The sequence below is a fragment of the Erythrolamprus reginae genome, chromosome Z (genome assembly GCF_031021105.1).
Source record: "Erythrolamprus reginae isolate rEryReg1 chromosome Z, rEryReg1.hap1, whole genome shotgun sequence".
NCBI lineage: Eukaryota > Metazoa > Chordata > Lepidosauria > Squamata > Dipsadidae > Erythrolamprus > Erythrolamprus reginae.
In genome coordinates this window covers 36027249-36053202 of record NC_091963.1, presented here as the reverse complement: position 1 = coordinate 36053202, position 25954 = coordinate 36027249, and the positions used below count along the sequence as shown (strand labels likewise).

General features: G+C 38.5%; 2 protein-coding genes across 3 annotated transcripts in view; one reads left to right on the top strand and one right to left on the bottom strand.

Moving 5' to 3' along the window:
- The window catches only part of UMAD1 (UBAP1-MVB12-associated (UMA) domain containing 1), a 47467-nt gene extending 34541 nt beyond the window's left edge, over positions 1–12926 (bottom strand). Inside the window, exons 1-2 of one of the 2 annotated variants that reach the window (XM_070729154.1) lie at positions 12883–12926; positions 8357–8455 (exon numbers count right to left, since the gene is read on the bottom strand). In XM_070729154.1, the coding sequence (XP_070585255.1) occupies positions 8357–8438 (82 nt within the window). In that variant the 5' untranslated portion in view covers positions 8439–8455; positions 12883–12926. Of the gene's footprint in view, positions 1–8356; positions 8456–12719; positions 12805–12882 lie in introns of those variants that run through there. The other variant, XM_070729155.1, reaches the window with a different exon arrangement.
- A 241-nt stretch (positions 12927–13167) lies between these two features.
- RPA3 (replication protein A3) lies at positions 13168–19217 on the top strand. Its single transcript, XM_070766904.1, has 4 exons — positions 13168–13423; positions 16105–16179; positions 16854–16962; positions 18785–19217. The coding sequence occupies exons 1-4, from the start codon at positions 13325–13327 to the stop codon at positions 18859–18861; spliced, it is 360 nt and encodes a 119-aa protein (XP_070623005.1). The 5' UTR covers positions 13168–13324; the 3' UTR covers positions 18862–19217.
- The last annotated feature ends 6737 nt before the right edge of the window (positions 19218–25954 follow it).

Here is a 25954-nt window from a genome sequence, read left to right as displayed (position 1 = left end):
AAGCCTTTGGAGCATGGGGAGGGCAAAACAGAAGCCTACTGGACCCACCAGAATCTGGGAAACAGGCCATTTCCAGCCTCCAGAGGGCCTCGGGGTGGTGGTAGTTGGAGAAGCTGTTTTCGCCCTCCGCAGGCATTGAATTATGGGTTGGGGCACTCGCACATGTGTGATAGTGCACACCCACGCTCTTTTGGCACCTGAAGAAAAAAGGTTCACTATCACTGACCAAAGGCATACTTATGCTCCACTAAACAATTAGCACTGTCTTTTAATGTATAAATCAGGGAGATCAGGGGTGGAAGGTTGTTAAATAAGGCCACGTTGTTTAATGACCATCACTATCACTGATACTGAAATACAATTTTTTTAAAATTATTATTATTTATTATTTATTATTTATTATTATTATTATTATTATTATTATTATTATTATTATTCATTAGATTTGTATGCCGCCCCTGTCCACAGACTCAGGGCGGCTCATTGACATCTAATATTTATCTATATCTTAAATTATTGTATTTAATTCAATTTCATTTTAGACTATTTTATTCTAACCTCATTTTAAATCATATTTTATTCCAATTTCATTTTAAATTGTATTTTATCAAATTCCATTTAAAATTTTATCAAATTTTAGTAACAATTAGTTTCTAGAACTTGGCACTTTGATATGGCCCAAGGGCTAAGCAATAAAGACTCATGTCATGACTATCACTACTGGCAACTATAATGAACAAGTTCCATTATGGTCATAAATTGAAATCTAACTGTACTATACCATCATGTAAAAAATAGTATCTGGGAAGATTTAACAGTTAGGGCCAAGATCTGCTGCATTAGATATATGAACACAAATATAGAAGATTTCCCCCCCTCAGAGAAATAAACAATGAAACATAATCACAGAGGACCATACCATTGAGAGGCAGCAAACAAATATTTTGTGAAAACCATTTCACAAAAAACATACTGAAGAAAAGTATAGTCTAATTTAAAGGTATAGAAAGTCACTGTTTCCCAGTAAAATTAATAACAACAATCATAATATTGAAGGGCCAAGCTAATCTTGCTCCAAATCCTTTTAACTATGGTAAAAACACATCAAGTGAATTCTATGCTGGATCACATCGAATACTATGGCTCCTGGATGTTCCGCAAAAACTGTGCGCTCAGCTCCCCGTACTATGCAATCAGGTCATGGGATTGGACAGGCAACTGGAAGACGAATGGAAAAAGAAAAAAATCTGGAAAAAGGCAAAAACGGCCTCCCCCTTTCTCCCAGAGGCCTTCTGGAACCCAAGTGCCCTCCCAGAGCCTCCATGCGAGCCAAAAATCAGATGGTGGGTGTGCACATGCATGCTGGAGCTGAGTTAGGGCAACGGCTTGCGTGCCGGCAGATATGGCTCTGCGTGCTTCCTGTGGCACCTGTGTCATAGGTTTGCCCTCACTGGTCTAAGGGACTGTGAAGAGGCTCCGTGTTCAAAAAGTTTAAAAACAGCCTATATACTTAGATGTCACTTTAACAGGTCCCAGATTATGAATCAAGTAAGCATCAGCATCATGCAGTCTTGGGCTCAGAGTTCTTTCTTTCGACTTCATTCTCTAATGACAAGAATATTTCAATTTCACAACTACTCAGAATATTTTGGGATATCTGAATTTCAGTTTATACAATCTGAATTCAAGCTAAAACCCTGTTTCATTCTCACTAATCAAAATAGAAGCAAAGTCCTTTATGAAAAATTGAGCCTTTTCTAATTAGTTTTTATTATTTTTTAAACTCTTTTTGAAATAGATGGGTGGTTTAGAAATATGAAATATTAATAATTTCAATCCATTAAGGCAGGGAATACATGTGACAACTATATTGTTTTTTTTCTATAAAAGAATATTATTTCAATATCATTTCAAAAACAAACAAGTCTGCAGTTCTAACTCCCCTAACAAACAAAAAATGAAATAAATTCAGTTTGCATCATTGCTTCATCCAATGCATCTCTTAGATCTCTAAATATATTATGTATGCCCCTGCCATGAAGAGCTTGCTTAATCTGGAATCCGTGAACAACATTACCTAAACTCTTCTCATCCTGCTTACAATCTTTTTGGACTGCTGTCTTCTGGCAGAAGATACAGAGCAATTAAAACTCAAACCAGACGTTTTCTGAACAGGGCTATAATTGCACTTAACAATGTACTAGGGGGTCACCATCAATGAACTGCTGGACAATACTACTTAGTCTGTTGTGTGGATGTTGCATGGTTCAGGTGGGAAATTGTGGTGGGTTGAGCATGTTCTTTTGGATTGTTATGTATGTTGAGATTGGTCTTTGGCGTCATATGAATTTTGTTGCATGGGTATACTATGTATATACATACAATGACAATAAAGTATTTATTGATTTATTTAAATTTAAATATTTCCGAAAAATGTGCTGTTTAAATTACTAAGTTTTTAGTTTTCCTTATAAAATAGAAGAGAAGAAAAGCATACAGCCTTAGTTTATGTACTGTGTAACATACAATTACGTTTGAACTGTGGCATTTTCAATAGAATTTAAATACCTGTTCTTGAATTGATTAAGAAAATATAATTTAAAAAACTGTTCTGACTTTTTATACCTCTTAAGTTTCAGCAGAATTATTACATAGAAATTATTATCACTTGGTTCCAGAAAGGCAGCTCTTTGTTTAAAATCATAACCTTAGGATCAAATGATTCCGAAGCTCAGCAATATATTAAGATCTAATCTTTCTTTAAACATGCTTATTTTTTCTGTCTCTGGAACTACTTTCCCCTTGTTTACTTATGTTCAGCCATATTTGCAAGTGCACTGTTTTTCTTTTCTTGGCAAAATAATTTTACCCTCATTTGCTGATATTTCTAAACTTCATGCTGTTTATACAATTCTCTTGCTGACAGTATTACTAAAACTCATTTGTTAGCACTCACAGATCCTAGGGAAGACATGTGATAAGAAAAATGCTTTGGGTAATACAGAGCTCAGCCTCCGTCATAGGCCTCTGGCTTAGGACAACTGCTGAGAAGGCACGGATTATAGGTAGCAGATATATTTGTTCACCAATCCCTGTCAAATGTAACACTGTATATATTACCATAAATTTAAAGAATTCACAAAGGAAAATTGTACAAATAGACCAAAATTTCTGTTGCTAAGTGATGCAGTTGTGCAACATAATGTTACATGATGGCATTGCTTAGCAATGGCAGTCCTGGTTGCTGTTGTAACTCCAGAATTGCATGGGTGTTCAACAAAGACTTCATATGACTGCAACATGGGAAGAGGCGTCCCATGCAAGCATACCAGCAGATGGGTGCTCCATAGCATAGGCTGGTAAGCGAAGTTGTAGGCAGGTGCTTCAGAACACAGGCAGGTGGGCAAAAATGTAGTGGAAGCAGGAGTGACTTGTGACCTTCTGCCAGCTTCCCTATTGTATTCGCTTGTTGAAAGCTGGCAAGGAAGGTTGCAAATGGTGATCACATGGCTGTGGGGATGCTGCAATTGCTACAACTTCAAGAATTTGTCATAAGTTCCGTTCATTCAGTACTATTGTAATTTTGAATGGTTGTTGAATGAGTGATTAATTATAACACAAGGACTATCTGCAGAAATGACCAGATCATAAGTACATATTTTTCAGAGAAGATTGATACCTAGAATAAAACACGAGAAAAGACAGATTGCAAAATGTATTTTTAAACAACAGACCCATTTGCAGGGTCTTGGACTATTTGGAACTTTATTATTATGTCATATTAAGATATTTAAACATATTTAAAGGATAACTACATAAAGATATTTGTGGTAGATTAAAAATAGTGCAATTTTATAAATTTACCTGTTTCACAACAAATTATAACATTCTCTCTATATAGGTTAGCAGTTACTCTATTTTTATTCAAATGTAGCACATATGACTGCTAAAGGTTACATCCATTACAGAACTATATAACAAACTGCACCTATGAATAAAATTGCTGGAAGACAAGCATTTGTGTTTGTAGATAGCAATGGGAATACTCAGATATGACACTAGTCGACAAAAAGCAATACATAGAAGATTCTATTATTAAGAAAAAAATTCCTTACACCAGAATTATTCCTTTGCAATTTAAATTTTATTCCTCTGCATTAAAAATGCCAAGTTCATTCAGTCAAAATACGACTATGCAGTATTCATGAAGTTAGACAACACATATACTGTATTTCTTACAATTTTAATACGTGTTTATAGTAAAATTCCATTCCTGCACTCCATTATTGTCTCTTTAAAAATATACAAATTCACTTTTAATAAGTATTTTCTTTTCAAATGACTCATCAGTAATCATATTTTGAAATAAATGATGAAACATCTCTTGAGGTTTTTGTAATTTCAAACTTACAAACTGTCTACAAATATCATTCCATTAATTTTGAATTCAATATTTAAAATACTGAAATATGATTGTAATAAGATGAGGTTATTAATAGATATTACATTCAATTCAGTCAAGGAACATGAAGAAATATGCCACCTAATGTATTCAAAAGCATACTGCACTTTGTTTTTGTGTAAAACAAAGGTACCCAAGAGGATTACTTGACTCCACACTGAATGAACAGATAGCAATTATCTCCTTATGCGACTAGAAATCAATGACACCGGAGAGGGTTGTTTTTCTGGTGTCCTCATAATTCTTGCTCATTGAATTCATAGCACTGAAATCAGACACGTGGAATTTTTAACCCTATTATTCACAAAATAGAGAACAACAATAAAGCCAAACAATCTCTCACTTCTGAAAGTAGCTATTACATAAAAGTGGCAATCTGTAAACCAAAATCATGAAATGGCTTTTATAAACAAGGTTATCAGGTGGAAAGACGTTACTTTGCGTCAAAGTAAAAGAATACCTCACAAATAATATATATTTGGTAAAAGCAAGTGCAATATAGTATAGAGGAGTCGGAACTTTGTTATTGAAAAGGCAGTAACTAAGAATGCATGTAATTTTTTTATTTCCCCATAACTATTGTACATCTTTGTTTGTTATGACTTTGAAGGTAACATGTTTGAAAAAATAACATTCTGTTTTAAACCCAGGACAAATATTAGAGTAGCAATCTGTCAGTTTTTAGGAAGGAAAGCTTCCACAACAGGATCACAAACTACTTCTTATGGACTTTTAAAGATTAATACTGACAGTTGACTGTACTTTTAAGGCAAAAAACTCACATTCTTGGGGCAAATAATGTGAACGAGACAATATTCTTGTGCTTAGCAAATTTGAAGAGACTAGAAGATAAATATAAAGTGGGTGGATGAAGACAGATCAGAATAATATTTGTCTATGTAGTTACCAGTATCTGAGTGTGAATTATATAACTAGTTAACACAAAAAAATATACAAATGTAGCATTTGAAAGACCACATGAAAAAGGCTAAACATTTCATGTGCTAAACTTTATTTGCTCATATGAAGTAATGTTGTTTTTCTTGTTTCTATCAAATTAATTGTTCTGGCAACTTTCTTTTCCAGAAACATCAACTATATTGTATGCCCACTGGGATTCACATGAGCGCATACCCTTGAGCATGCATGCCTTGGCAGTAGGTAACTCTTACTGAAAAACAACATATAGTAAGAAGTAGTACTACCTAATTCCCACAGGCACATGACTGGAATAGTTTCCACTCTTGTTCTCTTAAGAAAAACCACCAAAGGATTTGAGATATGACGCAGCATACAAAATCTCATGAGAAAGAATTCTGAGAACCTTATTTTCTATTTGACAAAAGCATACATTGAAAACTACTTTGGAAAAAGACTAGTATTCCCATAGAGGAGTGATGGCGGACTTTTTCGGCACTAAGTGACCAAACCAGAATGCGCGTGCCGCATCCCCGGAATCTCAAAGACGAACTGACCGGTGCGCATGTGCACATGCATGTACCAGCCAATTGGTGTCCATGCGTGCCAGAGTGCTGGAAACCTGAAGACCAGGTGGCCAGCATGCATGGGCACACCAGAAACCAGAAGAGCAGCTGGTGACAGTACGCATGGCCACAGAGAGGGCTCTGTGTGCCACCTCTGGCACACGCTCCATAGATTCACCATCGCAGCCATAGAGGAATAGTACAATGCACACATTAACAATAAAGGAACAGTTAGCTACTCAAAAGCAATAACTCTTCAACCATATTTTCTGTTTCCCCTACAACTGTTTTTCCTAGGACTGCTGCTTCTTTACATGATTCAGCTGAGATATGGAAACATATCAACATAGAAGATTGATGGCAGAAAAAGACCTCATGGTCCATCATAGTCTGCCCTTATATTATTTCCTGTATTTTATCTTAGGATGGATATGTGTTTGTCTCAGGCATGTTTAAATTCAGTTACTGTGGATTAAAATATAAAATATAAAAAAATAAAATATACAGTATGAGTTACTTTGTTATGTTGTGTTTTACTGAATTCATTACTTTTAAAGTTTTAAGACAACAATCAATGCAAGATCAAGTGCATCAACAAATAGAAATACATGATATTGTTTGCCATTTACTAAATTTTGTATTCAGAGAAAAACATTATTGGAGTTACTTTAGAATAGCTAAATAAATAAATCCTGCTTTAGAATTAAAACATCCTGAAACATATTGGTTTTAAAAGGAACCATAGTACAGTGATCCCCCGGTTATTGCGTCCCCGACCATTGCGAACAGGGTAATTTGCGATTTTTCAAACCGGAAGTCAAAATACCATCTACGCATGCGTGCCCTTTTTTTTCTATGGGCACGCATGCGTAGATGGCAACCGGGAGATCAGCTGCTGGGCGGCTTCCCTGGGTCTTCCCCCTCTTGCTGGCATCAGCGAGGAGTTTCCCCACCGCCCACGCAAACTCCTCGCTGCCGCTCGCCCGCCCTTCGCCTGCCCACGCCGTTCGCTCCCCCTCTTGCTGCCGGGAGGGCGAGAAGCCCTCCCCAGCACCCGCTCGCCCGCCCTTCGCCCTGGCGGAGAAATTCCAGCCCCCACCTGGTTCCGCCCGATCCTCCTCCCTGAGGCAGCTCGCCCTCCCATGGCCGCTTCCTCCACCCTCCATCGCAAGCCCTCGCCACCGCAGCCAACGCGCGCTGCGATCTTCAAGCCCGGCTCCTTTCGGCCCAGCATCCCGGGCCAAGCAGCTGCCTTCCGTGACTGAGCCTGGCTGGCCCGGAAGATCGTAGCGCGCGTTGGCTGCAGCGGCGAGCGAAGCCAAGCCGGCAGCAATGTCGCCGCCGCTGCAGCCAACGCGTGCTACGATCTTCCGGGCCAGCCAGGCTCAGTCACGGAAGGCAGCCGCTTGGCCCGGGATGCTGGGCCGAGAGGAGCCTGGCTGGCCCAGAAGATCATAGCGCGCGTTGGCTGCAGCGGCGGCGACATTGCTGCCGGCTTGGCTTCGCTCGCTCGCTCGCCGTGCCGCCCCCCAATCTTCGGCTCCTCAGCGGCGAGCGAGCGAAGCCAAGCCGGCAGCAATGTCGCCGCCGCTGCAGCCAACACGCGCTACGATCTTCCGGGCCAGCCAGGCTCAGCGGATCAAGCCCGGCTCCTCTCGGCCCAGCATCCCGGGCCAAGCGGCTGCCTTCCGTGACTGAGCCTGGCTGGCCCGGAAGATCGTAGCGCGCGTTGGCTGCAGCGGCGGCGACATTGCTGCCGGCTTGGCTTCGCTCGCTCGCCGCTGAGGAGCCGAAGATTGGGGGCGGCGCGGCTCTTTTAAAACATCGCCGCCGACATGGGGGGCTTGCTAGCACCCCCCCAAACCCGGGTTGGGGGTTCTGGGGGGTGCTAGCGAGCCCCCCATGTCGGCGGCGATGTTTTAAAAGAGCCACGCCGCCCCCCAATCTTCGGCTCCTCGCTAGCGCTGCGGAAGTTTAAAACACCATCTGCACATGCGCAGATGGTGTTTTTACTTCCGCAGCGCTACTTCGTGAAAACCCGCTCGTTGCGGGGGGTCCTGGAACGGAACCCTCGCAATGAGCGGGGGATCACTGTATGTCACTAACCGACATTTTTAGACTGTTATAACCAAAGGGACTAAGTTACAGAACTATATTATGGTTGTTACAGATGCAAAAAAACCTATAGCAAAGAATGTGGCTAGAATAATTGTAACAGCTACAATACATCATTTATTGAAATTGTTATTCCCAAAATAATAATTTATTTTTAAAAATTACTGGATTGGTAACCATCTGTACTTTTTCAAGCACTACATTCTACGTATTTTTCAGTTACCACTTTGTAGCATACAGTCTAGAAATTTTTTTTAAAAAAATAAATGATTTCTATGTGATTAAAGATACTTACCCAGAAAAACAAATCCATCTTCTTCTTTGTCAGTCACCACTACCTTTTTGGTATCCTGGTTTTTTCTGAATAAACTGAACATCTCTTTGCAATACAAGTCTAAGAATAAAAAATAAAGAAAGCAAAAAAAGTAAAGAAAGCAAAACAAATCCACATTTCTCTTCCTATCTATTAACTATCAAAATAAATTTGGAAAATATTTCATCTTTAGAGATAAAGCTAATAGGGACAATGAAATAATTACCATTAATTAAAAAAACTACATCGGAATTATATGTTGAAGCAGGAACGGACAATTCCCAAGCATTAGTATTTTGCACAAAATAAAGCAAAATTCCATTTCACTAAATTTAATAATAACAGCTGGTGTTATTCCTTTATGCTGATGATGTAGCTATTCTGACTTAAACTTGGATTAGTTCTTTGAAGAATCAGATTATTGTAGGGAAAACAGCTGACAGTAAAATATTCAATAATTTTAGAAAGGGTTTTCTCAGAGATTCTCAGATGCTGAAATATGAGTAGTAGATTAGCAATAATATTTATTTATTTATTTTTATATTTATATATAGTTAGGCCATTCTCCTCCAGCGGACTCAGGTCAATTTACAAGATAAAAATGGTACAATATACAGAATTTATAAAACTCCTATCATAAAACTCGAATCTTAAAACCCCCAGATATTTAAGACCATTCAACCACATCCATCTCATTTAGCCATACAATCAGCCGGAGTAGAGTGTCAATACCCAATGGTCCCAGGCATGCTGTCAAGAGTATTTTTAAAACCTTTAGAAAGGCCAGGAGAGTGGGAACAGTGCAAATCTCTGGAGGGAGTTGATTCCAAAGAAGCGGAGCTGTCATAGAGAAGGCCCTTCCCCTAGGTCCTGCCAGACAACATTCCTTTCCCCAGGTCCTGCAGACAACATTGCTTGGTTGATGGGACCTGGAGAAGGCTGATTCTGTGGGATCTAACCCACTGCTGGGATACATGAGTCAGGAGATGGGCCCATAAATAATCTGGTCCTAAGCCATGTAGGGCTTTATAGGTAATAACCAACATTTTAAATTGTGTTCGGAGACCAATCAATAGCCAATGACGCTCACAGAGTGATAATAATATATGGGTATGCCTTGGTAGATCCTTAAGGGCTTGCGTGGCTGCGTTCTGGATTAGCTGCAGTCTCCAAACATTCTTTAAAGGTAGCCCCATGTAGAGAGCATTGCAGTAATCAAGCCTCAAGGTGATGAAGGCATGGGTGATTGTGAGAAAACTCCCTGTCCAAATAGGGCCACAACTGGTGCATCGGGTGAACCTGTGTAAACGTTCCTCTTGCCACACTGAGAGATGTTGCTCTCGGTTCAGCTGTGGATCAAGGAGGACTCCCAAGTTGGAGACCCTCTCTGAGGGGGTCAAAAGTCTCCCCCCCCGGGTGACAGAAGGACAGATGGAGTTGTCCCTAGGAGGCCAAACCCACAGCCACTCTGTCTTGTTGGGTTGAGCCATTAATTTAGTGGCCATTTGAAGTTACAAACACTTATGATCATTTTTTAGTTATGACTAGTGTTGGGCGAACCGAATTTGTATAGTTCAGGTCCGTGCCAAACATTGCAGGGTTTGGCATACCGAACCCGAACCCGAACTTTTTAAAAGTCCGTGTTCAGGTTCGGCGTTAGCTTGAACACTGGGGTGGGCAAGACGGGGAGGTGGGGAGGGCTCTGACTCAGTGAAGCTGGCTGAGGAATGCTGGGAGTTGAAGTCCACAAGTCTTAAAAGTTGCCAAGGTTGGACTAAATAAATAAGGAAGTTAGGGTTCCTTCTTCTCCTCTTCTCAGAAGATGACAGCTGGGCAGCGGCGCAGAGGCTGGGGGGGGAGGTGTCAGGCTCCATCAAATGTACGATGGCTGGGAGCTGGGACTTCCATCCTTCTTGAAAGTTTTCGGGGGCGGTTGGAAGGCAGAGAGGAATCCCCCCCACCCCCCCAGCCTCATCGCCGCCACCCGGCTGTCATCTTCTGAGAAGAGGAGGAGCCAAGCGCCGGTGGCGGCAGAGGAAAGCGAATCCTGGGGAGCTGTCGGCCGGTCGGGAGGCTGGGATTATCCACCTATCCACCCACTCACGGAGACTCCTTCCTGGCCCGTGGCTTTATTTCCTCCTCAACTTCCCTGTTTCGGCCCCAGCCAGGAAGCAAATTGGCTTATTAAAGAGTAAGAAAAAGCCACAACTTGAAATACAAAAATAACTTGCTTACCAAACGCGCTTTTATCTTCTTTGAATTGCATATATGATGAACATATGATATTCAACTGATTTGCGCGGCTCTCCCCCCGTTGCACCCATTGCCCAGGGCAGCCGGTGCCCACCTGTCTCCTTTTATTTCTTATGGAAAAGGTGCGGCTGCGGCGTACGAGGCTTTTCCGTAAGAAATAAAAGGAGACAGGTGGCTGCAGGCTGCTTTGGCGGAAGACGGGACGGCAGGGCCAGAAGTGTTAGGGTTCAGGTTCGGGTTCGGCAAACTTACCCGAACTCCGCCACCAAGTTTGTCCGAACCTGCCGAACCGATCATGGGATTAAAAGTTATAATTTAAATTGAGTTGATTTAAATCAAGGCTTTTTACTAGTTATTTAAATCATGATTGAAATCATGATTGAAATCAACTTAATTTAAATCAAATCCACCCTGACACAACATAAATAAATACAATCAGCAGCCATTATAACCAATCAACTAATTGTAATGCTAAGTAACAGGTAATACTAAGTAACATTCTGAGCCTCAAGCCCAGATGCATGGCAATTTTTTTAAAGCTTTGTGAAAGGCCAACAGTTCCTGCCAGTCAATACTCTGACTACAGCATACCCTGTTGGATTGAATTTACCAGGCAGAAACTCTTGTGAAAAAGACAGTGTTTCAGATAATCTGGTACTGAGCCATGTAGGAGCGCAAAGGTGAAACCAGCACTTTGAATTGCACCAATAAACACTCTGGTAGCCAGTGAAGTTCATGGAGTACTATAGTTACATGTGGTGTGTAACTGGCACCATATATAATCTATGCACTAGTATTTTATATCAGTTGATGTTTCCAAATGCTCTTCAAAGGTTAACTGAATACAAAAAAGTTCTTATTTGTCTGTCCATAAATATACATACTCTCTTTTCATTTTATTCAGTTTTATAATTAAGTGAATTATTTTGTCATCTTTATTGCCACTTTATTTCTCAAACTGGGATCAGTAGTTGGGAAGAGGCCACTTGGAAGTGATATTGTTAAAGACACATTCTCAGCCGATATTCGATCAAGTGGGGATATGCACACATGTTCATGTTTGCCTACCACTTCTGTAGCCGGGTTATAAACAGGTCAAGGCCGGTAGTGGTCTGAGGCCTAGGGCAGCTAAACTACTTCAAATTCCCTGGACAAAAAGTTAAAATTATTGCATAAAAGTTCATATTAGTCCCCAATCATATCTGCAGTAAGATCAAGCACTTTTAGAGAGCCACTATGCAGCTACAAGAATGGTACAATAGTAGCCACTGTCTCTTTAACCCAATTATTATGAGAAAAGTCTCCCATTCAGTCACCTACAAAACAGGCCTTCTCACAATACTAGTATCTCCCAGTAAACAATTACCCTTTAATTTACACTATCTTGATATTTCTCATCCCATTCAAGCATCCCACTCAAACGGAAAGAGCTAATTATATGTTCCTCCATATCCAATACACCTTTTGACTATGGTCCAAGTTTTATAGCCACCCCAGCTTCTTCCAAAAGTGGTAATAGAATGTATTTTTTTTAAATCAGTAATTGTGACGGAAAGAATGGTATGTTTAAATTCTGGGCTACCTAGGCACAAAATAAAACCAAATTTTGTAGGATTGAATGGACATTATAATTGCTAAGGTTTTCCAGTGCCACTGTAAGCTGCAAATAACACACTGTAGCTATAATAACAAGCCTCCCCACTGCCAACATAAAAGGACCCAGTTTCACAAATAAGACTGAAGGAACCAGTTTGATGGGTGGGTTAAGGTAGAAACTGAAAAGAGATTTTTGGGATAAATCACTTTTTCAGTCCTAGTAAATGAAAATATTGCGTACACAGAGAGACACATGCACACAACCTCTGAAGAAAGAGTTTTTTCCACTAATCATGCAAATGAGGACCCGGGTTGTGGGGACAATATGCTGGCTCTGTTAAAAAGTGCTATTGCTAACATGTTGTAAGCCGCCCCGAGTCTAAGGAGAAGGGCGGCGTAAAAATCGAATAAATAAATAAATAAATAGAAATAAACAAACAAAATCTGTCAGAATTGCCTCATGAGTTCCGAGCTTGTCAAAATACTTTAAACCCACCAAAATACTTTAAAGCCACCAAATTAACGTCTCGTGTCCCGTATATCGATTGAGGGTATCACGCAATTATTGGTCCGGCGAGTTTCATTTTTCCGGGTCCCTGTGTCAGCACAGTGGGACTCAACCGTACGATTAACCCTATTCTGCCCCATCAAACACCCACCTGTTTTCAGAGATTTTTCCACAACAATCTTCACATCCGGGTCACTCAGGATGCATCCTGGAGGCCAGGGGTAAGCCAAGTCGGCTCTTCTATGACATATGGACTTCAACTCCCAGAATTCCTGAGCTACCATGATTGGCTCAGGAATTCTGGGAGTTGGAGTCCACAAGTCATAGAAGAGCCAACTTTGCCGAGCCCTGCTGGAGGCTATTATTTCGGTGCACGTTGACGCGAGGACGCCTGCGCATTACGCTATTTGCCTCGTTGCCCGCCTATCGCGTGCCTAGCGGAGGTTGTTGCTCTGGGACGCTACTGGAGGTTCGAGCTTCCACGTGCCTTTAATGACTGGTGGCGATACGCTCGCGCTCTGGCACGAGAGCGGAAGTCAAGTTTTTCCCGCCAAGGCTAAAAGCCGGGGAGTTAATCTGGATTTTCTTCTGAAATGGCTGATATAATAGAAGGTCCCCGCGTCCGTGTCAGGGCGAGTCAATTGTTCCAATACATTGGAAAGCCAGTCTGTTTCGTGGGACGCCTTGAAAAGGTAATAAGCAGGAGGTAGTTTTCGTTGCTGTTAGTGAGACTAAGTTAGAACTTTCTTAATCTGAATTACAAGTAGGGGGAATCGTTTATTTTTTTAAATAATCTTTATATATTGCTCAAAAATAATAATAAAGGGAACACTCAAATAACACATCCTAGATCTGAATGAATGAAATATTCTCACTGAATACTTTGTTCTGTACAAAGTTGAATGTGCACAACAGCATGTGAAATTGATTGTCAGTCGGTGTTGCTTCCTAAATGGACAGTTTGATTTCACAGAAGCTTGATTTACTTGGAGTTATATTGTGTTATTTAAGTGTTCCCTTTTTTTTTTTAGCAGTGTGTATAATTCTATAAAATCTGTAAATATCCTATGTATATATATACCATTTACATTGCATGCTTGTTAATTTATTTACTTTTATTAGAGTAATATGTTTATATTACCTTCAAATATTTTTTTTCATTTATTCGTTCATTTACTATTCTATATCAATTTTACAATGATTCATTTAATCATTTCAAACTGTAACGGGGAATCATTTATATTACGTATCATTTATATTATGTATGGTGATGACGACATGTGAAATATTTACTATATCTTTATCTTTGTCAAACTTGTATATATATTGAAGCATTCCCATTTAGAGTTATTTTGCACTAGCTACCAAGGATTATAATTTTGAAGGTGTTACAGTGGCACTTTAGATTAATGATTTATGTACTATTCTATTAAATTTCTTTTCTTCCCTATGTTATTTAAGGGGCCTGCATTATTTATTGAGTTGAAAAACATCACCACCAGGTCATGTAGTGCATCATTTAAAAACAACTCATTTTGCTGTCTTTAGTTAAGAATAACAAAATAGTACAAATAGAGCCAAGTAGTATAGTGAATAGAGAGAGACATTATTTTTCTATGTCTGTGTTCTTGGATTTTGAATGTTTGTTGCTTTCAACAATTTAATATTGATATAGTAGTCCTGATTTAACCTAGTCAATGGCTCAGTAATCTGTTTTCACAGTTGGCTTCTAAATCAATAGTCACCAACTTGTGGTCTGCAAAAAAATTATTTGCATTTTTATATTGCATTAAATACCATTTATCCTTTTAAAAATTCATATTAGTTGTCTGTGGAATTTAAAATTATAAATTTAGTGGTCCCTGAGTTCTGAAAGGTTGGTGAGCCCTGAAGCTCCAATTGACACATAATGAAGCTGCCTGCCTGCTGCTACTAAAAGCTTTAGCATAGTAATATTTTGCTGTGAGTGCTGCACTGATTGCTGGTTGGCATCTGGGCCCAGTTTAACATCAGATTATAATCCCTAATACTGTACTCATTATATCTGAAATCTTCATTACATTTGGGACTGTATTCAGATAATTTTTTAATGTTAGAATGAGCAAAGTTTATTTGAGCAGAGTGCTTTCAATGACTACAAATAGATCGTCATTCAATATCAATGTCATGTTTTTATGATACCTGTAGCGAGATTATTAAACACACAAAGATGAAAAGATTTGGCATTTTTCCATTTGGCATTATGATAGAGGAATATGTGGATGACAATGACTGAACTCACTGAAATAGCCAAACATGTATGCACGCACATACAACAAATACCCATAGTGTTAAACAGAACCTGAAACTAATATACAAATATAAAGAACACACACACATATAACAAAATGAAACGTTCAAACAACCAAAGTTAGAGAAAAGAGAGAGCTATATTTATTGGGGCCTAAATATCTCTTAGGGATTTTTTGTATAAAACAGAAATAACTTATTTATGGTTTTGTAGGACAAGGAGTGGCAAAACCTGAGAGTGGAATCAAGAAGAATCAGCCTAGAATCTCAGCATAAGGACTAATTCAGCCCTTCTTGAATTCTGTTGACTTAAATAATACTAAGCTTATTTAAGTAGATTCCTGTTCCCAGGCATGAGAGGTGATAAATCAGTTTACGGTAATTGGAACTTTACCTGTGATCCTGGCCTTTTGCCCCTGGCAGATTTCATTATTATGAGTTTAGAGAGATTACATTATAATTGTACTTATAACTGTTATAAAGAAGATTGGAAGCTAGATTTGCACCTGTTTTTTCTTTCCTTCCCTCCTTTTCTTTTTAAAGTTTGTATTAGTCTTATTCTTGTGCTTAATCATTTTCAGTAAAATTAAATATACAGATAATCCTCAACTTTATGACCAGTAGCTACTGTTCAAAGTTCCAGTAGATCTGAAATTCAAAATTCCGACAACCTCTCCTACCAATCACCATATAGCATTTCAGGCACTCAGTTATAAGGTTGCATTTATGGCTGTCTGCAGTGTTCCATGGTCCTTTGACTGTATTTTACAACAGTTTTGCTGAAAACCAGCATCTACTTCCTGTTTAGGGAAAAAACACCTACAGTGAAGCATTATTTGCTTAACAACCACAATGATTCACTTAGTAGCTGCTACAAATAACGTCCACGACTGACCTCCTTTACAACCATCATAACCTATAGCCACAATGGTCTGACTCTATTACTTTAACATCAGGACTACCTGTATATATAAAGGAAAAGTACTGGATTCTTGATTCTAACACCTACAGCATAAACCTCATTTTTTCTTGTGCAGGTCTTTTTCTCTGTATTAAAATATTACCATGAATTATTATTTGGTAGATCCACCCATCTGGGAAATTATTCTTTCTATCTGATGGAGAAGGAAAAAATGCAGCAATTGAGCTAAATACACCTGTAAGTATGAACTTACATTAAAGAGCCTGGTAATTTATTACAATTTACCATTTTTATTGGCTTAGGAACTTTTAATTTGAACCAATATCATGTTGTACTACACCAATGTTGAGGTTATTAAAAGGTTATTCTGAAACAAACTCATATCATCCTAATATTGCTGTAGAATCAACAAAACATGTCTTGATGTCTGTTTCCTTTTATCAAAAATAGTATCTCCTAGCACTATCATTTCTTATGATTTTCTGAGGATGTTATATGCATAACTTTCTTGTCATCCATACTGACTGATATGACTCAATTTTATTTTTACAGAAGCAAAGCACAGACCCTAGTTTTAAGTTGTAATTTAAATGCCAATAAGAGAGAAACAAGTATCAATTAAATCAAATCTTCTCAATAAATTTAAGTTGCAATTTGAGGAAATTGAAATAATTTCTATGAGCAGAAAAATACTGTATGGGATCTTTTCTATTTTACTATGGCCTCTTAAATTTTTTAATACAGACTAAGCTTTTTTGTTAAAGCATTGCTTAGAAAGTTTCATCCATGAATTTTAACCATGAAAATACTGTGAATAAAGGCTTTTCATTTTAGCTTGCTTTTCCAAAATGTCATTGAAATGAGTAACATTCCTAATTTTTGGAGATGTTGATTCTCATTTACTTTGCTAGCTTGAAGAAGAGATCTCTGGCGTTATTGAAGTAGTAGGAAGAGTTACAAATCAATTGAATATCGTATGTTCATCATATATGCAATTCAAAGAAGATAAAAGCGTGTTTGGTAAGCAAGTTATTTTTGTATTTCAAGTTGTGGCTTTTTCTTACTCTTTAATAAGCCAATTCCTCAAAGTCTCTTGCTAATTCTTCTGTAATATGCACAATTTCATTACATCAGAATTTAAATCCACATGGAGCTTCTGTTTTAGCATAATAGTTTTCGTTTCCATCTCTAACATGTGAATACAGAAATATTCATAACTTTATAGCAGCAAACCAGTTCTCAAAATTTTTTAAATCTGAAAAATAAATATGAGTATATAACAAGCCGAGCAGAATCCTATTGATATTTAGTCTAGATTTTCCAATTATGATTTTTCATCTATACAGTGTTCCCACGATTTTCGCGGGTTCAAACTTCGCGAATAGCCTATATCATGGTTTTTCAAAAAATATTAATTAAAAAATACTTTGCAGGTTTTTTCTATACCAGTTTTTCCTGCCTGATGACGTCATACGTCATCGCCAAACTAATAATTTTTGCAAATAAATAACAAAAAAATAATTATTGTTAATAAATGTTTATAAATATCAGGATCATTAAGTGTCTTATTCAATGGTGAGTACCAGTAACAATGGTGAGTAAATGGTAGTTAAGGGAATGGGAAATGGTAATTTAGGGGTTTAAAGTGTTAAGGGATGGCTTGCGATACTGTCCATAGCCAAAAATGGTATATTTACTTCCGCATCTCTACTTCGCGGAAATTCGACTTTCACGGGCGGTCTCGGAACGCATCCCTCGCTAAAATTGAGGGAGCACTGTATAGAGATTTATGGATTTACAATGTTCACTCACCACCTTTCACAGACTCGGTGCATTGTGGGTTTTTATAAAATATTAATGGAAAAAATATATTGCAGATTTTCACTACTTCGTGGAAAATATATGTATTTAATGAATTTTTACATGAAAAAATGTAACACAACACACGATTGGTTGATTGATGGAGAAGTGACCAACCAGAGAATGCTGCTTTGTATTCTAGTCTGATTCGCTCAGTACAGTTGTTTACTTTTCGTCTGTGCGCAGCTTCCCCATCTCTGAGTCTGCTCCTATACTCGGCCATTTCACATGGAGCATTGTTTCATCACATAGGTTTAGAATTCAAAACATTTTGTAGTAAACGTAAAGGTACAGTACATGCACAGAACAGTGTGGTTATTAAGGGAATAGGAAAGGTTTATGTAGCGTAAAAGTGTGGGAAAGGGTTTATAAAGCCTTAAAATAGTTTATAAATACTTAAATAAATATAGCATCCCTACTTTGCAGATTTTTGTTTATCGTGGGTGGTCCTGGAATGTAACACCGGCGATAAATGAGGGAACACTGTACTTTCATACCCGAAAACTGTTGAATATCACAGTTTAATTTAGCTGTGGATTCAATCCCGATATAAAAAATAATTCCTTGAACTATTTTGCAATTGGTTTAACATTGTGATTAGGCTTTTCTTTTAAAGTAGATGACAAATATGATTAATATTGTATTATTGTATGAGCGGGGGTGGCGCAGCAGGTAGTGTGCTGTACTGCAGGCCACTGAAGCTGACTGTAGATCTGTAGGTCAGTGGTTCAAATCTCATCACTGGCTCAAGGTTGACTCAGCCTTCCATTCTTTCGAGGTGGGTAAAATGAGAACCCGGATTGTGGGGGCAATATGCTGGCTCTGTTAAAAAGTGCTATTGCTAACATGTTGTAAGCCACCCTGAGTCTAAGGAGAAGGGCAGCATAAAAATAAAATAAATAAATAAAATAAATAATTAGAGCAGTGTATTTTCATATAGAACAACACATTCTATTTTCATTTCTTGTCCAATTTCTTTCAGATCTTTCAATGTACAGTGAGGCTCTAAAAGTTATGCATGAATTTCCTGAGTACTACCCTTCCAGTACTGATGTATGACTGATGCTTATCTTGAGATACTTCTGTACTGTTTATTGAACAAAACTATAAAAATCGTCAGTGAGGAACAACTTTTCTAAAAATCTAATTTTCTAATAATTTGTTTTATCTACCATATGTGCAAAGTTCTTTATCTCCTACATATGAATAACTGTCTAAAAAGAATAACATAGTTATGGAAATGTGTACATGAGACTTATCAAAGCCTGAAATACTTTTAACTATTTTTGATATGTTAATGAAGCATGTTAGCTGATTTGGTTTACCCTCTCTCTATCGTACAATTAAGCTGTGTAATATTATAATCTGTTCTGAAATGGTATCATTTTCATTATTAATAAACACTTTAAATGTGACATGTCCTTTGCTTGAATTGGATTCATTCTAAAATTATTTCATTTGAGGATGGGTAAACTCTTGCTGTGTAGAAGCACAATAGATGAATTAAAAAGTATAAGAGGAAAAAGTTTCAAAGATATTGTAATTAACAATTATAAATGAAGTAATTCAAATTAAAAAAGAGTTGTTTAGAGAATGTTAAAATGACTAGGCAAAAAGAGGGTACAAGTTTAAAATTCTCTGATACTGTTTTTCAGTATAATTGTACAGTATACAGTGGTAACTCGCTTTTCGAACGCTTCTCAGTTTAAACAAATCGGTATTCGACCAGTAAATTCAAGAAACTTTTGCCCTGAAATCCGAACAAATATTTGGAAGTCGAACACTCGAGAGAGCTGAAGATGGAAGCCGGCAAGCTACAGAGACAGAGAGAGAGAGACAGAGAGAGACAGAGAGAGAGAGAAGCAGGCAAGCTAGAGGGAGAGACAACTGAGGAGGGGAATTGTTTCGGTTCTCAACCAAATCGATTCTCCACCACACTTCCAGAACAAATTGTTGCTGAGAACCGAGGTACCACTGTATATGTTTTCATTCGCAATCTTCAGTCTTGAAAGATTATGGTATTGTGCTCTGGAAATAGTTCCTAGAACAGCATCTAGTGTGGCTAAAAAGGCCAATCTGAGAGTGGCAGTCCCTTTCACATTGAGCATAGATCCATTCTATCCTCTGCCTGGCCCCCAGATTTCACTGGTTCCAGGATTGCCTCTTTGCCTCAGCCTGCCAAACAAGTGGAGGACTCTTATCTAGAGCAGTGATTTTCAACCTTTTTTGAGCTGCAGCACATATTTTACATATACAAAATCATGGGGCACATTGAGCGGGGGGGGGGGGGGAGTGGGGGGCTAAAAAAAGTTTGGACAAAAATATTATCTCTCTCTCTCTCCCTTTCGCTCAATTTTTCTCCCTCCTTCTCTCTCTTCCTTCCTCTCTCCATCCCTCTTTCTTTCTCTCTTCCTTCCTTCCTCTCTTTTTTGCTCTATCTCTCCCTCCTTCCCTGCCTTTCTTTCTCTCTCTCTCTTGCTTGCTTTCTCTCTCTCTCTTTCTTTCTCTCTCTTTCTTTCTCTCTCTCTTTCTTTCTGAGCTTTGCGGCACACCTGACCATGTCTCACGGCACACTAGTGTGCCACGGCACACTGGTTGAAAAACACTGCTCTAGACTAGAGGATTAAGTATTTTCTGAAGGATGCTGTATTTTTCTGGGTGTTGCATTACACGTCCAAAAATAATCTAACTTTCATTTTCAATGACTTTGATGATTTCCCTTTGCTTTCCCAAGTGGCTTATCATCACCTCATTTGTGATTTTGTTCACTCGGCTAATACATAACAGCTGTCTGTAAATCCACATTTCAAATACTTCTACTTTCTTCAAGTGGTTTATCTGTCAGAGACAAACTCTACTTCGCAGGGCAGGGTAGAAAAGATGTAACATCTGACAAGCCTGATTTTCAATCTTAAGCTTATATTGTGATTGCAGGAGACCTTTTTCATTTTGAAGACTGCTGCTCCAGCTTTATCTTTGTCTTTACTTCACTGATCATGTCCCAGCTTTCATGTTCAAGATTCTTTCAACTTTTTCTAATATGTAATTACCACAAAATGCAAAATAATAATGATCCAAAATTAAGCAATGCTAATGTTTCAGTGAAGAATTACAGTAAAAGTTTAACCTAATAGTGATAATCAAAATTACAATCAAATCAAGCATTTATTTTAGTTAAAATGGAAGCAGCTGCATTAATGGACTCCCAAGTAGTTTAAATGCCTACCAAAACTTCACTGAATTACTATTTTACAATGAGGACATAGCTTTAGGGGCTTCGATCACCAGAGAGACTCCGCATCTTAAAACTAAACATTGTAAACCTAGGCGTACTTTCCTCCAACCAGGGAGGAAAACCGCACTCCAAAAATTGTGGAATGTTGTGATCATTTTGTGCCCTGAAAAGCAGGCTGGTTAGCTGTGGACATCCTGCATTTCAGCATATGAAGTGTAACTTGGCGTGTGGTTTTTCTTTATTCCTTTTCTTCAAAGACAACATTTGGGATGAGATTATCCCCCCCCCCTCCAGAACAGAAAAATTGAGTGGCTTCATCCTTTTAAGCCTTGGTGGCACAGTGGTTAGAGTGCTGTACTCCGTCCTTCCTGGGTGGGTCAAATGAGGACCCAGATTGTTGGGGGCAAGAGGCTGATTCTGTAAACCGCTTAGAGAGGGCTGTAAAAGCACTAGGAAGCGGTATATAAGTCTAAATGCTATTGCTATTGCTATTGCAATAAACAGTTGCGAATTCTGGAAGATGCAAACCCAAGCTATCTGGAAGTTGCCAGATTAGTAAAGGATAATCTAGAACTAAGTTTCTCAACCTTGGCAATTTTAAGATGTACACCCAATATTATAAGTTCATGTTTACATAGAATCAGAAGACAATTTACTGTCTAAGCATCCAAGCAAATACAAGGACAACCGTGGTTTCTAAATTGGGCTTAATGGCTTAATATTTGAAACAATTATTGAAACCAATTAATTGTTTATAAATTTTTCAAAAACATAAAAATTAAAAACAAACTTTTTATTGGAAGTAGTCTGAGAAAGTCTACATATCCCACAACAAAATCTACACATAAAAATAAATATAATTTTATCCTTTAAGGATTTCCCCCCTTATAAGAATCATGCATATAGATGTTGTTCACATCCTGGGTACAAATGGAGACCATTTTAATAAATGATACATTTTCTATATTCCTTTAATTTGTGGCCATTATCTAGGTTTCTGAAGAACATTTTTCATACTAAGATTTTTTCAAGAAACAAAGCAAAGAATTAAAATAATGCATGATTCTTAGATCCTAGCCTGCACAATACAAAATATAAAATTGACAATTACGTGTTATATAAAGCAGTTACTAAATTGCACTGAAAATAGAATGTTTCTAGTTATCTACTGAAATTTTAAATAGCATGCTTGTTATATTAGTAATTGATAGAAAATATGTAGACTAATACCAGACTATACCAAATGAATTTCCACACATGTAGGATGGAATTTTCTTTCCCTTCCTGATCCTAGAGAATTGAACGTACAAGGGGTAAAAAAAATAAATCCATTTTGTCAACAAGAGCATTAAATGAATACACTTGCTATCAATGTTCCCTCTAACACGCGCAGCGTGCTGGGGCGCGGGGAAAAACCAAGCTCAGCCCAGAGTTTTCCACGCCAGCACGATGGAGCTGGCGCCCCGTGGGCTCTAACCCCCCTGGCTTCTGCAGCTCTGTCGTTGCGTGCGGCTTCCCCAAGGGTCCTTGAGGTCAGCAGGCCCCTGTGCCGCGGGGGGGGGGGGGGCGTGCAAGCCCCTTGCCTCCACTGCCTCCTCTTCCACCACCCCGCTGCCTGAGCCCGTTTACAAGGGGCTAGTGGAAGATCCGATGTCACTTTTACTCTCCCCCCCCCCTACCTTTAGCAAAAGTGACATTGGGTCTTCCACCAGCCCCTTGTAAACGGGCTCAGGCAGCAGGGCGGTGGAAGAGGAGGCGGTGGAGGCAAGGGGCTTGCACACGCTCCCCCCCATGGCACAAGGCGAGCACGGCGATCAGGGCAGCAGGGGGCCCCTGACATCAAGACCTGCAACGGCCAGCAAAGCTGCTGACAGCAACCACCCGACTGCTGTAAAGGAGTCTCAAAAGCCTCCTGAGGGGGTTTAACCCTGCTGTTCTGTTCGGGTCGTACGTGACCCGAAGCCAAGTTTGAGTCCCTGTAAAAAAATTTCCCTGCATATCTGAAACTTGAAATTTCATGTAGTTTCATCATTTCAGGGGTTCTCTCTATGAGATTTTTTTTGGGGGGGTGGGGGGCTTAGTTTTTGCTGGGCAAAAAAGTTACAAATCTTCTGTTCCCGGGTCACCCTGACCCGGACCGAAAACTCTTCATTTGCAGTGCTTATGTTTGGTCTTTTTGAAAGCTTTTTTCACTTGGAAAGTAGTCTGAACATTTCTGCACACAATGATATGAAAATTGAAATGAAAAAAGTAATTCTTATTGGTTTATTTTGCTGATATAATGCACGCCCCCCCCCCCGTTTTTGTGAAAGTTTTTTCAATTTATGGATAGTTTTGCTTGCAAAATGCATTCTATTTTACTGAAGTTGGTGTGGGATTGGTAGCTTGAACATTTCTGAATATAAGAAAAATATAAAGGAACTGAACAAAATGATTCTTACTGGTTTTTTAACATCAGAAATAAGGCCTCCCCCCCCCCTCAGCTGCTTGCAACCATTTTCACTTTTTATTTTTTTATGCTCCAAATCCGAAATATTCTTTAAAATCTTAGGCATTCATTAACTCAATTTAACAATGCTGACCATCAAAAAAATATTTGTGGGGGTGGGGGAAAATTTTTTTTTCTGGGCAAAAAAAAAGTCACACTTAGTCTGTTCGGGTCATATAGACCCGGACCAAAATGATTTTTTTTAGGCACTTGAATTTGGTCTTTTTGAAAACCTATTCAACTGGAAAACTAGTTTGAACATTTATGAACATAATGATATGAAAATTGAACTGGAAAAATTGAGACTTATATTTTTATTTTGATCAAAAAGCTCCTCCCCCCATCCTTTTTTAATTTCGTGTCAATTTCTATTTTTTAAGGCTACAAATCCCTAAGGAATTTCCCCCCAAAAGGTTTGATATACTAAATTGAACATTTCTGAATATAAGAAAAATATAAATGAACTGAAAAAAATGGTTCTTATTGGTTTATTTTTGCCACAAAAGAGCCACCCCCCCCCCCAGCCTTGCTGTGTGCCATTATTGTCACTGTTTATACATATTTGTCTAGAAATATTTGGAATATCCTTTTGAAAATCAACCACATTGTAGCCAGAGAACTAATTTTATGAAACAAATCCATTTTACTAAAAAAAAGTATGTAAGTTTGAAATTAACAGCATAATTTTTATATAAATTGAAATAATTGAGGCATACTTTATGTGCAAAATAAACCAATATGCATCAATTTTTCCAGTTCAATTTTCATATCATTATGTTCAGAAATGTTCAAGCTACCCAATCCCACACCAACTTTAGTAAAATAGAATGTATTTTGCTAGCAAAACTATCCATAAAGTGAAGACTATTTAAAAAAAACGGGGGGGGCGTGCATTTCATCAACAAAATAACCAATATGCATCAATTTTTCCAGTTCAATTTTCATATCATTATGTTCAGAAATGTTCAAGCTACCAATCCCATACCAACTTTAGTAAAATAGAATGTATTTTGCAGGCATAATTATCAATAAACCTAAAGAAAATTCACAAAAACGGGGGGGGGAGGCATATTTATGTGCAAAATAAACCAATAAGGATTAATTTCTTCAGTTCAATTTTCATATCATTGTGTGCAGAAAAGTTCAGACTACTTTCCAAGTGAAAAAAGTATTCAAATTGACCAAACATAAGCACTGCAAATGAAGAGTTTTCGGTCCGGGTCAGGGTGACCCGGGAACAGAAGATTTGTTACTTTTCTTAAACAGAACAGCAGGGTTTTAAAGCAGGACCTTGAAGATTGCCCCCCCCCCCCCCCCCCGCATTTTGAAATGGAGAATCCGGCAGTCAAAAGACATGCGAGCTGTCCATTATGAGTGCTGAGACAATGGGGAGGAGTTGTGAAACTTTGGAGAGAGGGGTGGGGGTTGGAGAGGGAGGCTGAAGCCAAGTGCCTGGCAGCACATCTCTTCCCCACCCCGTTTCCCTCTAACACGGCCAGGTTTCTCCCCCCCCCCCCCATTTTGGAGCCATTGGAATCTGTTCTAGGACGATCCTTCCTTTATTTCTTTATTGGCCAAGTGTTATTGGACACACAAGGGAGGAGAGATAAACAAATGAGAGAGTGAAGGGGAGACAGAGGGAGAGGATTCAGGAATGAGAGAGACCTGGAAGGAGAGAATGAGAGAGAGGGAAAAGAGAGGAGAAGGAAAGAAGGAAGGAAGAAGAAATGGAGGAAGGAAGGAAGGAAGAAGGAAGAATGAAATGAATGGAGGGAAAGAGGGTGGAAGGACCTTTGGGGAGTAATTTTTTCTCTCTCAACATACATTCAAACAATACAATGTACCATCTCAATTTTCCATGAATAAAATGCAGTATTTTCTTAGTAACTAATATCAATCATCCCAAAAGTTGCATAAGGTATTTTTTCTAATTTTGTCATCCAGTTACATACATTTTCTTTTAGTTAAATTCCCTCCTTAATGTTCCTCCAAAAAATACAACACCAATTATATTTCTAACTTATTAACCAGTGTGCCAAAATGCTAAATTCCATTCCATTTATGCATTAATCCAAATCAGTATCGCCTACTGCATATCTTCTTATAATTAATACTTCTAACTTTATTAAAACAGATTCCTAAATTCATATATCTAAATAGAAAAATAGAAGTTAAAAAAAGAGCAAACAAAACAATACTCCAAGCTTAATCAACCCTTCTCAAACTCCAATTTCTTCAATCTGAGCAGAACTTTGAACCAACCCCTTTTCTTTTTATTTTTTTGTATCCCCTTTTAATCCCCTTTTCCATTTTATTCTTTCTATTCTTCCTTCTAGGAAGAAAGGATTTTGTTAGAAAAATAAAGGGGTTATTGGATCAAACTTTGGACACTTGACTAGTTAGTATATGATGGTGGCCATGTCCCAGGG

Excerpts from the sequence above, each read along its gene's own strand:
- RPA3 (XM_070766904.1), top strand. The coding sequence starts at position 13,325 with ATGGCTGATATAATAGAAGGTCCCCGCGTCCGTGTCAGGGCGAGTCAA. Across the intron at positions 13,424-16,104 it reads TCGTGGGACGCCTTGAAAAG|ATCCACCCATCTGGGAAATT; the intron begins GTAATAAGCAGG and ends ATTATTTGGTAG. Across the intron at positions 16,180-16,853 it reads CAATTGAGCTAAATACACCT|CTTGAAGAAGAGATCTCTGG; the intron begins GTAAGTATGAAC and ends TTACTTTGCTAG.